The following is a 13,115-nucleotide window of genomic DNA, read 5'->3' as shown; positions in this document are numbered from 1 at the left end:
TTCGTCTTGATTTAAGTCTATACAACAGCAAGCATTGGCTTTTTTTCCTATTCAACAATGTTAGTAATTCACAACAAAGTATAATTAAAATATATTATATCAAAAGCAAACGTATAATATCTACTCATCCTTCAATATACACTTGAAAATAATAGATATCATGATATACATTATATCATAATAATGTTTATTATGCATGTTATGTACAATAGTTTCCCAAATTTTATTTAGCAAATTGTAATGAGCTGTATATATTAGGCAACAAATATTGAGCAAATAAAAACAAAGATGGGATTGTCAAGCGTTTCATTCAACAGCTCCCATAGTAACAGTGCTTCTCAGGCAATCAAAATCAAGGAAAGTCGTTAGATCTGACATATTGCCGGAAGAAAATGTTGATATATAGCACTCTCTCCCATTCCAGTTTTAGGAACAAACTTTGAATAACCTATACTATATAGACAATAACGAGCAATTGAATTGATAGTTGAAATAAAGCATAAACCCTACCTAAACTCAACCTGTACAAAGTTGATTATTGCAAGAATAAATTCGAATGGATTTTTTTTTTCTTTTGAAAAATGATATACTCCTACCTTAAAACAACACACCTTGAACAATAACGATTTATATACAACTTATTACAGCAACATGGATACCCATGTCGTATTATACAGTAAAAGGGCTAATTTGGGGGTTAAAGGTCAAGTCCACCCCAGCAAAATATTGATTTGAATATGTAGAGTTAAATCAACCTAGCATAACACTGAAAATGTTATCAAACCCAGATGTAAAACAAGAAAGTTATGGCATTTTAAAGTTTCGCTTATTTTTCACAAAAAAGTGATATGCACAACTAGGTGAGTCAGTTGATGATGTCCATCACTCACTATTTCTTTTGTTTTTTATTGTTTGAATTATACAATATTTCATTTTCACAGATTTAACCATAGGGACAGACTTGACTGAACCATATAGTATTAACAATGCTAATTCCACATGTTCAGTGAGGAATTAATCACTGTTTCACTTGACTATTAGGAGAAAATTAGAATATTTCATATCTCATATAATAAAATACAAAATAAATAGTGAGTGGATGACATCACCAGTCTCCTCATTTGCATACCGACCCGGATGTGCATATAACTGTTATGTGAAATTAAGCGAAACTTTAAAATGTCATAACTTTCTTATTTTACATTTTATTCCGATTTTGATGAAATTTTCAGTGTTATGCTTGTTGGATTTTTCTCTTTTTATTCAAATCATTTTTTGTCGGGGTAAACTTGAAGAGAGAGATATAGGGGGCACATGTATAAGGATTACTACAATGTAAATAAATTATGATCAGAAGAATACAACCATTTTCATCTAAAAAAATATTCACTTTAGCTAATGCCTCTGGAATAGACTTCCAGTTTACACACTAAACACAATTTAAAATGCAAACAAAATAAACAAATGGATTGAATCGAGTTATATATTATATTATCATGAAACCACGAACAAAAGCTACATTATGGGCAGATATTTGACAAATTATCTAATCCTGTCTGTTAAACAAAATAGATTCCTGTTTTATTTATTTACAGCATTGTACGCTAGCCTATCATGTGTTTTTTTTTTATTGACATATGATCTTTATAATGAAATTAATTTGACATAATTTCATGATGTTGATAAACATAACTGAACGTAGTAATGCGAACACATCATTACAGAACGTCGACACAAATACCTATTTTTAAAAAATGTTTCACTTCCATATCATTGTTACTTAAGATTTGAAAGTCAGGTAGCCAATGTGTAAGATGATATTATTCGTGTAGGGATACAATTAATCAGTAATCTATGTTGAAAATATTAAGCGATATGAGGATAAAATAAAAGTTGTACAAGCGAAGAAAAATGAACTGATTGAAATAAGTAATATGATGCAATACTTTCAGGAATATGATGAATATACCGTGTGCTAAATATATTTGAGAAAAATCTCACCTATTTTGTTATACATGACTAGAGAATATTTAATTGGCGAAAAAAAGAATTATACGGGAAACATTATCCCTTTCCCTTCATATTGTCATATGAATGTAGACTAAACAAGAACCCTATTAAACACCATTATTTACGAGATTTTATCTTATTTTAATCTAACTTCATGAGGGGGGGGGGGTTGTGTACATTACGAAACTTCTATTTCATACAGTTTTGACCCATTCCCACTTTTTTTTTTACCACAGAATAAAAAAAAATCAAATCAACCAGGGTACCATTTCATAAAACCTGGCTATGATAACAACTCCAGTTTGAATATCAAATTTCATTGGATGAGCCAATCAGGAAGCAGAATCGTTATTGTTGTCATGGTAATTGACATTTTAGCAAGAGTTGTTTTCATAGCCAACATTTTTTTTATGAAATGGGGTCCTGATGAATTGATTCGAATCAAATACCTTAAAATTGAGAGCAATTTTAATCGAGGAATAACCCGATCACTATTAGGAGAATAACATCGAATGAAATTGAACGAAATGTCGTTTGGTAAATGATCGGGTTCACTTCACAGAAATAAGTTATTAACACGTTCAATACTGAATTCAGCCATTCTAAAAGACTTTCTACAATAACCATCTGGTTCAAGTAGGCAATTCGTTAACACATTTTGCATTTATTTTGTTCAGGTTTCGAGTAAACTATTCATTTGGATCTGAGTGCATTCATTACAGACCTAAATCTAGACGGAGTGGACATTAGCGACAGTTTTCTATTTGATATGGATTGATACGACATTATACACACCATGGCCATGTGTATATGAATGTAGTCACGTACATATAGAGATAGAAGGACGTAAATTGAAATGGAAGTAAAAGTGAAAACAAATCTCTGGTCTATATTTCTCTTACAAATCCGATATGATTCCTTTGATAGTCTAGATTATTTACAAGATTAATGTCTTCTTGTAGATAAGAAGTTTGTCTCCATCACACCCTACGAGGTTACCAGAAGGAGTAACGAGACAAGGGCCCATGAATATAGTGCGATCTGATTTCACGTATTCCACGATCCTCCTTGCCTGGATGATACCATCACGTGACACCTGATCAATTGCAATGGTATTACGCACTGTATCCACGTACGCGATGTAGAGTGTGTCTGTCAGTTTGTCAACGAGACACTCTGAGCTCCAGCCCCACTCGTACTCATCACAGTGCATGACAGCCTTCCGTTCTCCTGATCGTGAGACGACAGTGTATTCATTATAATCTGTCTTCACAACGATATCACCTGATGACAAGGCTTGTATCCCACCCCTCACCGTCTTACCCTGCATCGTAATAGTGTTTACTATCTTATCATCAGCAGGATTGATGACGTAGATATTAGACTGATTGTACTGAGCAGCGATGATCATCCCATCCCTGTCAACATCAACATACACACTATTATAACCGTATCTATTCATTGGTATGCTGATGTCTCTAATCACGTTCAATTGTCTGTCATAGAGAGTGATGCATCCATCCAACCTGTCACCCGTGCAATCATCTCTCACCTTACCACATACTATTACGTTACTGTCTATGGGCGCACATGATGTAATCCACACACCTCCATCAATGACTTTCTCTGTGTGTTGAGTGTTGATGTTTGTAATATACATGTCATTGTTACCTACGTCTCGCACACATATCTCATCATCACTGACTAAACCACACACATACGGCTTATTAACAACCGATGGAATGTGAATTGACTTGACAAGTTCCCAATTACTGATATACCCATCAATTCTACCATAGTATTTTCCACCTACTTCCCCCTCTACAAACTTCACTCTCTCAACTTCACTCTGTATTCGGTCAAGACAGACGCTAACATCTTGATGAACATTCAAACTTAAATTTTCATCAATAGATGCAAGTACTTGAGGAGCTTCATTCACCAATGTTTCATCATGTTGGTTTATACGTGTGATGGTGAATTCAATATTCGTTATTGCATCCTGAATCTTACTATTAACATCGCTTATCTTCTCGGAAACTTTTTTCCTGATTTCATCTTTGTCTGTTATACATGATGACAGTTTGGCTTCATTGTCTTTGATTATTTTTCGTTCCCGTTCTAGCTCGACCTTTTTAGCTTCTATCCTTTTTTGTCGCTTTTTATTTATGTCTGTTATTTGCTTATCTGCGTCCTTGTTTATCTCATTAATGCATTCTATATTTTCCCTTTCTTTAACTTTTAACTTTAGTAATGTTTTGTCCAATGTCTCCTGGATATCACCATGGATCGTTTGAAAATGCTTACTTGATGAATTTGAAACGGCTTCAATTTTCGATTCAACTACCTTGTGTCTTTGCTTTGTTTCCTCTAACATGGCCCGTTTCTCATTCAGCTTCTTCCTCATCTCATCTAGCTCACGTTGTTTCTGTTCGTCGTCTTTGGTAGTGCTCGGGCGACCAGAAGACATTTTGACATAGCGTCGCTTTCTTGTTACATCTCTTTCAGGTTGACACACATAGCAACCTATATCGTAAATAATAGTTTAAAATACTTCAATTATGGATGTTTGGTAGTATGTTTGTTAATAATAATGATGATTTTACCCATACTGCGCTGCACCCAACCCAGGTTAGGTAATTGGGTACCAGCAGAAGGTAATTTTTCAAAAAGCTGCGAGCACCTAAATCGGTAGTCTAGCTTAAAGGTCAAGTCCACTCCAGAATAATGTGAGTTTGAATAAGTAGAGAAAATTAAGACAAGCGTAACGCTAAAAAAACATTTTGTTAGTTATTTGTATTGAGGTGTTTGCACCCACTACGTTCAGTAATGTTTATCAACATCATTAAAGGTCAAGTCCACCCCAGAAAGAAGCTGATTTAAATAAATAAGAAACAATCAAACGTGCATAATGCTGAAAACTTCATCAAAATCAAATGTAAAATAAGAAAGTTATTACATTTAAAATTTTTGCTTACTTTCACAAAACAGTGATATGCACAAATCAGTGACATGCTAATGAGATCGTCGATGATGTCCCTCAGTCACTATTTATTTTATATTCTATTGTTTAAATTATACAATATTTCATTTTTTACAGATTTGACGATAAGGACCAACTTGACTGAACCATATAGTATTAAACAATACTAATTCCAAATTTTCATGGAGGAATTAATTGCTGTTCCACCGGACAAGGAGGAGAAAATTAAAATATTTCATGTTTCATATAATAAAATACAAAAGAATTAGTGAGTGGATGACATAATCAGTCTCCTCATTTGCATACCGACGAGGATGTATATATAACTGTTTGGTGAAATTAAGGGAAACTTTAAAATGTCATATATTTTACATTCGATTTTGATGAAATTTTCGATATTTTGCTTGTTTGAATGTTCTCTTTTTATTTAAATCAATTTTTGTTGGGGTGGACTTGTCCTTTAATTAGCCGACTACAGAAGTTCCTTGAGCACCTAACATGCCTAACAAAGATGATAATTATGTGCAATATACAGTGCGTCCTAGAAAAAAAGGAAACCATGAAAAGATACGCTCCGCATCTTTCATTTGAAGCTCATCTCAACGTTCATAGTGCTCGCATGACTGAGTTAGAACAAAGTGGTGCTAGCAAATTTCATTTTGCACAAGCAAATTACGAATTAAAGAGACTCTTTCTGGCTTTTACTGCTATGTATTTGGGAAAATAAGTTCAAAACTTTTATATTCATTTTTCATCTTTCATATGAGACCTTGTGCATGAAATATGATTGACACATTGTCGAAAAAAAATCCATGAAGGACACACACCACTAATGGGATCAGGCAATTTAGGGAACTCCCTTTAGACCCTTAATGGTTGGGAAAAAATATTCAAATGAAATAAACAATGCCTATCTGAACATTTTTTTTCACATGGGCATAGAGAGGGATTACTACTTGATCTGTTCAGTCCTATGGGAGAGTAGTAATTTGTCAATTCTGGATTTTATGGGAACTTAATTAGTTGCCCAAGAAACCCTGTGAGCACTGTCACTGCAACCAAGTTTGCATGTAGTCTTGGTTTGAGCCCCCGTAGCGCGAAAAAATGCTGAAAAACACCTTTTCATATCTTTAGCGTTTGAAAGATATTGGAAGAACAACCTAAATGATGTCCTTATTAAGACTTTTTTTTTGCGATTTTTTCAAATCTCATTTTTAACACATGAGTCTATGGGGAAATAGTTAGTGGTGTGTGTCCTGAAGACATGCGATGCTTGATTTCTCCCTATTGATCATAGGAAAACGAGTATTTCCAACAAGCGACAGAAAACGGGCTATACCAGTGAATGCACGGCGAGTGTGATATTATTGCTGGCTTGAAAGTAATGTTTGAATTCTATTTGTAAAACTTGTAAAAATATGCTTCATATGACAAGACCAGGTAGGGGCGGTGGAATATTGGATAGGGCGGGGTTACTCATTTAAAGGAAAACACGAAAATGAATTTCTCCCCATCAATTGTAAAAAAAAGTGATGTACGCGTACCCTTTTCTGCTGCGCCCCTCCCCGATCAAACATATTCTGACGCCCATGTGATATGGGCTCCCCTCCCCCGCTTCCGCAGCCACTGAATAAAGGGGTTTCCTTCACCGACCTTTTTTATGATTGTTTCCTTCTTTGTTGGGGGAAAAGGAAGTGCTTGTTTTTTCAACGATCCATTGAATAGGAAGAAATCGAGCATGTTTCAATGCAACATTTTTTCTTGACTATGGCTTGCGTCATTCATATTTTTAACGCATAAGGTCTCGTATGAAAGAGGGGGAAAATTTTTATACTCAAGGTATAAAATTCGTTTTCCGAATAGATAGCAGTAAAAACCAGCAAAACTCACTCAAAAAACATAATTTTACGTGCGAATGGAAATTTGGTAGCACGACGTTTCATTGTTCTAACTCAGTCATGCGTGCATTAGGAACGTTTAGACGGGTCTCAAATGAAAAAAAAAAGAAGTATATTTTTTTCATTCATGTACACTTTATGAAGTAAATTTATGATCATGATATAGGAGAACAAATCACTGAGTTATAACAGTTTCCCTTTTTCTAGTATGCACTATATCATTCCTATATCCATGATATCCTAAATCCTATTTATTTATTACCATCATGTTAGTGATGATTTGAGGAGAGCGGGGTCGAATTTTTTTACATCGCTGTGTATTTTGCTACGGATGGTTGAGTGTAGTGCATAGATGTAGACTATTTAGAGTAAAACTACCCATACATAACCACAATGTGCCAAATAATAATATACCTTTGGTAGGGAAAATAAATCTATCAAATCACCTGTGACATTCTCCTTTTCTTCTCTCTCCATCCGGATGTTCGTATTAATACTTTTCCTTAGTCTTTCTTCAAGGTCGCGATCTTTAATACTCGCTCCTGTCAATGCCTTCAGTTTAGGAGTAAGAAAAGATTCTGGAACGTCACAACGGATAGGAATAACCCGGCCTTCTAATCCTTTTCCTGTCGTTCGTGGAAGCGACTGAATCGCCATCTCTATTGTCATAAGCTGTTGAAGGTTGTCTGTTTTACAGTCATCTTTTGTGATCAAACATACCATGTGGGAGCATTTCAAGAGAGCATTTTCGATGCTTTGCGTCACTAGTTCACCCAACTTATGATCAAAACAAGATGTCATTTTCCATCTATTGGAATGAATACAATCTTTCATTTTACGAAAATAGTCTGTATCTTTAGACGATGCCCAGAGATAAATGTCGTAGAATTCATTTTGAGAGAGGGCGGTGTTCGATGAAGGGTCATCACCGTTCGGTTTCCTGCGCACTCCAGTAAGATCCATGGTGTCTAAAATACAAAAAATACGTCACATTTATACAGTTCTATATACAGATCCGAATGAATGATTACCTATTCTAAGATATATGATAAAATATTTTCGTCTTCAACAACAGTTTCATTACATCTAATCATCCAATTATATTACATCAATATCAACTGTACATTCATTTAATTATAATCTCAATTAATTTCGAGAATTTATTTTTTATTAATATTATGAAAAATTAACAAATAATGACAACTCGAATCTCGAAAATAATCTGTGCATATTTACTTGAAAACTGGACATTAAACATCCATAAATTCTTTAACATTTCTCTTTCATGTCGCCTCTTTGGAACTCCCGGGGGCCACTTTCATTGACGAGTGGATACCATGCGTGACCATGGGGTCCCGAAAAGCACCATAAACATGTATTTTTCATATTCTGAAAATGCACCCCTTAACAAGTATTGGCGTGTGAAACCCTCCTTTTAACAAGTATTGGAAGCAAAACGATACCCTTCGCAAGTATTCCCTGAATTGAAACCCTAAACAACGAGTACAGCGATATGTTGGACATCGGTTTTACCTACATCATTTGGTTTAGTTATTAGTACGACCCCAACTCCCACGTCTCAAGCCAATCGGACTCTAAACACGTAGTGTTGACTGTCGGGTCAAAAAGTACATCATTTAACATTTTTGTCTTTTTACCGCCGAAAAAATTGACCCTAAACACGTAGCTTTCCTAGCGAATTTGATACCTTTTTTTCATTATTTAAGTGTTTTTGACACCCTTATTACATTACGTACCTGATGTGCCCTATCTTGAAAAGGATATCCTTTTTACGTGTTTATTGTTTGGGTCGCGCATGGTATCCACTCGTCAATGTAAATGGGAATCTTGGTTGCTTCTATTAAAGTAAACAATAATGATCGGCTAGAGTGTTTGATGAGTGAAATTTAATTCCAGCATGAAGTAGTATGTAGTACTGGTGTCAAAATGATGTAGTAAATGATATCAGAAGAGAATAAATGAATTGTATTACAATATGTAACGTCGCCCCCCCTCTCCTTCCATGAATGTCCATTGTTCTGATTACCCGTCCCCCACCCCGGGAGTTATTACTTGTGAGTGAGAATATAATGGTTCGGTAACTGTATGTCTACAGAACACGGGGGCGGATCCAGCCTTCGCCAATAGGGGAGGGGGGGGGGCGGAACTTTTTTTTCAGCTATATTTCCCACGGTCGGCCTTTCGAACATGATTTTTGTTTGTTTCTTTAAAGGGTGTAGTCCTAGTAGTTACTTCTTAGTTTTATTATTATAAATCAACATAAATGTATAATATCGTAATCCTTATTTATAAAATGCGATCGCCGAGCGCCAGCAATTTTTTTGAAATTTAATATATTATTTTTTTCCTAAAATTTGAACATTCTAGGCAATGATTGGTATCCTGAAAAAGATGTGTTTGCAACAACATAATTACCACGAACGCGAAGCACGAGCAGAAATTTTTGATACACGATTTGAACTGATCGAAAAGGCAGGCCTACCTACTGCTTCCAGTTAGCCATGAAGACGTTACATTACAAGCCCTTTTTGTAACTTAAACAGAATAGATATATAACTTAACAACTGATGCGAGCGCGAAGCGCGAGCGGTAAATTTCGAGATTTAGACCTAGAAACGAGACACTCTATTCATGTTTTGGAAATCATGATCAGGATGAGTAACGATACCCTTCGCAAGTATTCCCTGAATTGAAACCCTAAACAACGAGTACAGCGATATGTTGGACATCGGTTCTACCAACATCATTTGGTTTAGTTATTAGTACGACCCCAACTCCCACGTCTCAAGCCAATCGGACTCTAAACACGTAGTGTTGACTGTCGGGTCAAAAAGTACATCATTTAACATTTTTTTCTTTTTACCGCCGAAAATTTGACCCTAAACACGTAGCTTTCCTAGCAAATTTGATACCTTTTTTTCATTATTTAAGTGTTTTTGACACCCTTATTACATTACGTACCTGATGTGCCCTATCTTGAAAAGGATATCCTTTTTACGTGTTTATTGTTTGGGTCGCGCATGGTATCCACTCGTCAATGTAAATGGGAATCTTGGTTGCTTCTATTAAAGTAAAAGATAATGATCGGCTAGAGTGTTTGATGAGTGAAATTTAATTCCAGCATGAAGTAGTATATAGTACTGGTGTCAAAATGATGTAGTAAATGATATCAGAAGAGAATAAATGAATTGTATTACAATATGTAACGTCGCCCCCCCCCCCCTCCTTCCATGAATGTCCATTGTTCTGATTACCCGTCCCCCACCCCGGGAGTTATTACTTGTGAGTGAGAATACAATGGTTCGGTAACTGTATGTCTACAGAACACGGGGGCGGATCCAGCCTTCGCCAATAGGGAAGGGGGGCGGAATTTTTTTTTCAGCTATATTTCCCACGGTCGGCCTTTCGAACATGATTTTTGTTTGTTTCTTTAAAGGGTGTAGTCCTAGTAGTTACTTCTTAGTTTTATTATTATAAATCAACATAAATGTATAATATCGTAATCCTTATTTATAAAATGCGATCGCGGAGCGCCAGCAATTTTTTTTGAAATTTAACATATTTTTTTTCCTAAAATTTGAACATTCTAGGCAATGTTTGGTATCCTGAAAAAGATGTGTTTGCAACTACATAATTACTACCAGGGGCGGATCCAGCTTTTTATAAAGGGGGGGTTGGGGTGGTATGCGAGGGAGCGTAGCGACCGAGTCCAAGCGAGCGGAGCGAGCGAGGGGGGAGGGTGTGAGAGGGGGTGTCCCCCCTCCCACAGTAGGGAAAATTTTTGAAAATCTGTGTGTGAAAATGGCGTTTTCTTGCATCTAAAACACCACTCTTTTTGGTATAGAGGTCGTTGCCAAATTAACCCCCATGAAAAGTTTTTAAAAAAAGATAAGATTTAAAAAAATGGTCCCCGGATTTTTTTTTTGGGGGGGTTGCAACCCCCCCAACCCCCCCTCTAGATCCGCTTCTGACTACGAACGCGAAGCACGAGCAGAAATTTTTGATACACGATTTGAACTGATCGAAAAGGCAGGCCTACCTACTGCTTCCAGTTAGCCATGAAGACGTTACATTACAAGCCCTTTTTGTAACTTAAACAGAATAGATATATAACTTAACAACTGATGCGAGCGCGAAGCGCGAGCGGTAAATTTCGAGATTTAGACCTAGAAACGAGACACTCTATTCATGTTTTGGAAATCATGATCAGGATGAGTAATTGGGGATCTTCCTTAAATTAATAATGCGAGCGCAAAGCGGGAGCAGATAACTTTTATGTACGTTTTGAACTGTTTAAAAGTAGGCCCTACCAGTAAGGGCTGCTTGCACTTAGCCATGGAGACGTATATATTTTAACAATCAAAAAATGCGAGCGCGAAGCGTGAGCTAACAATTTTTTACATTTCTACATAAACAATGGAAAAAAAAGGATTGTGGGGAAACTGCTTTTAGAAAACCAACTGCATTCACAATGTATTTCACTATCTAAAAAATATGAATTTTAGTTGTATTACTATTATTATCATTATTATTATTGTTATGATTATTTTGTTTATTGTTATTATTATTATTATCATCAGTACTTTTATTATTATTATTGATATTATTATTTATATTATTATCATTATTTTTTTAGTATTATTATTTTGACTGTTATTATTATTTTCATCATTATCGTCATGGAGTAGTAAAGAGAGACAATTACTATAGCATCAAAAACAACAAAATAATAAGCATGGTGTAATAGTATGAAACATGTAATGCATTGTCAGAAGAAAAAAACCTTGATGCTTCTTCCTAATAAATGAGATTTTTAACAGTTTCAATATTATTTTCTTTATCTTACTTGAAGGAAAGAGTTCCTCAGCAAGACGAAGTTGACCTGCTTTCTTCAGAGCAGTCTCCAAATTATCTCTCTCTTTAGCAATTTCTTGACCTTTACGCCAATCCCGGAGCATCTGAAGAGTTCCATCCCAAGTAATGTTTTGTGTTTTGTGATTAGTTGCTATGTAACGTCCAACATCTTCTGGAGGGAATTCAAGTTTTTTTCCTAATGTGTCGATTTCCGAGTTTTGTTGGACTCGTTTGGCAACTTTGATCAAAAGTTCATCAAAATCTTCCATGTCTTCCTGTTAATCTGGGTTACATGTAGAAAGAAACAAATCAAAACCAAAACATATTGCTACAGTCAAAACCAATCCAGACCAACTAAGCATGGCCGTACATGGCTTAGATTGTTGTAGCATTACAAACATTACAAAGTACAGTTTTGGTGTTGGCAAACGGGGATGTGGGGGTGGGTCCGCGACAACCTGATGCCCTCTCTGTTTTTTCAGCAAGAAATTTACCCGCACTGTGCTGCACTCGATCGACTCAGGTGAGGTGAATGGTGCTGAAAATTAAATAAAGGCCCAATAATTTGCCCTAAATCCTCAATCTCTCCCTAAAATACAAGAGGGCCCCACGAGCGATCGGTCTCTTCGCTCCAGGCTATCAAGTTTCGAGCTTTTATGCGTCTTGTAAACTGCACACAAACCAGCCATAGGGCCGAGTTAGATTTGTGCATGCTTGGCCAAAAAAGACAACATTATATTAACCTTTGACTTCAGCAGAGTACTGAGTAAACAAATAAATGAAATCCTGGTATCTGTAGTGAGTTGATTGCCAACCTATAAGGTCGAAACGATATAAGAGGGGGCACTACGGTTCCGTGGACCCCCCCCCCCCCCCACACACATATCTCCTTTTGCCAATAGTAAAACTATATTAAGAAATCAATTAAAAACCATATCAACAAATCGACTCTTGTTCTCTGACAGATCGAAATATCGGTTACAGCCCGATAGACCGCGGGTCCGATAGACCGCGGGTCCGATAGTCCGCGGGTGCGATAGACCGCGGGTCCGATAGACCGCGGGTCCGATTGTCCGCGGGTCCGATAGTCCGCGGTGTGTGTAAAATTATGATCAGGATATAGTGAGATCCAATGTCATGAAGACGGGTCAAAAGGTAAATGATACGAGTCCATGGGGTTCTATAACGATGACCCAAAGGACAATCGCCTCCTGACGACTACATGGACTTCAAGGAAAATATTATCCCCATATTTCTAACATCGGGGACTGTTACCCCCCCCCCCCCCGAAAATTTATCCTCTAGACGCCAATTACCCCTAGTACGGAGCCTTTCAAATGCCATTGACT

At 36.4% G+C, this 13,115-nt stretch overlaps 1 protein-coding gene across 1 annotated transcript; it reads right to left on the bottom strand.

Annotated features, from left to right (window-relative positions):
- Positions 1-582: 582 nt before the first annotated feature.
- LOC135154451 (uncharacterized) lies at positions 583-12,044 on the bottom strand. The gene is made up of 3 exons (XM_064100595.1): positions 11,759-12,044; positions 7,338-7,859; positions 583-4,536 (listed from the first exon to the last, which is right to left on the bottom strand). The coding sequence occupies exons 1-3, from the start codon at positions 12,033-12,035 to the stop codon at positions 2,948-2,950; spliced, it is 2,388 nt and encodes a 795-aa protein (XP_063956665.1). The 5' UTR covers positions 12,036-12,044; the 3' UTR covers positions 583-2,947.
- Between the last annotated feature and the right edge of the window lie 1,071 nt (positions 12,045-13,115).

The sequence above is a fragment of the Lytechinus pictus genome, chromosome 6, assembly GCF_037042905.1.
Source record: "Lytechinus pictus isolate F3 Inbred chromosome 6, Lp3.0, whole genome shotgun sequence".
NCBI classification, from domain to species: Eukaryota; Metazoa; Echinodermata; class Echinoidea; order Temnopleuroida; family Toxopneustidae; genus Lytechinus; species Lytechinus pictus.
This window is presented reverse-complemented; position numbering and strand designations above follow the sequence as displayed.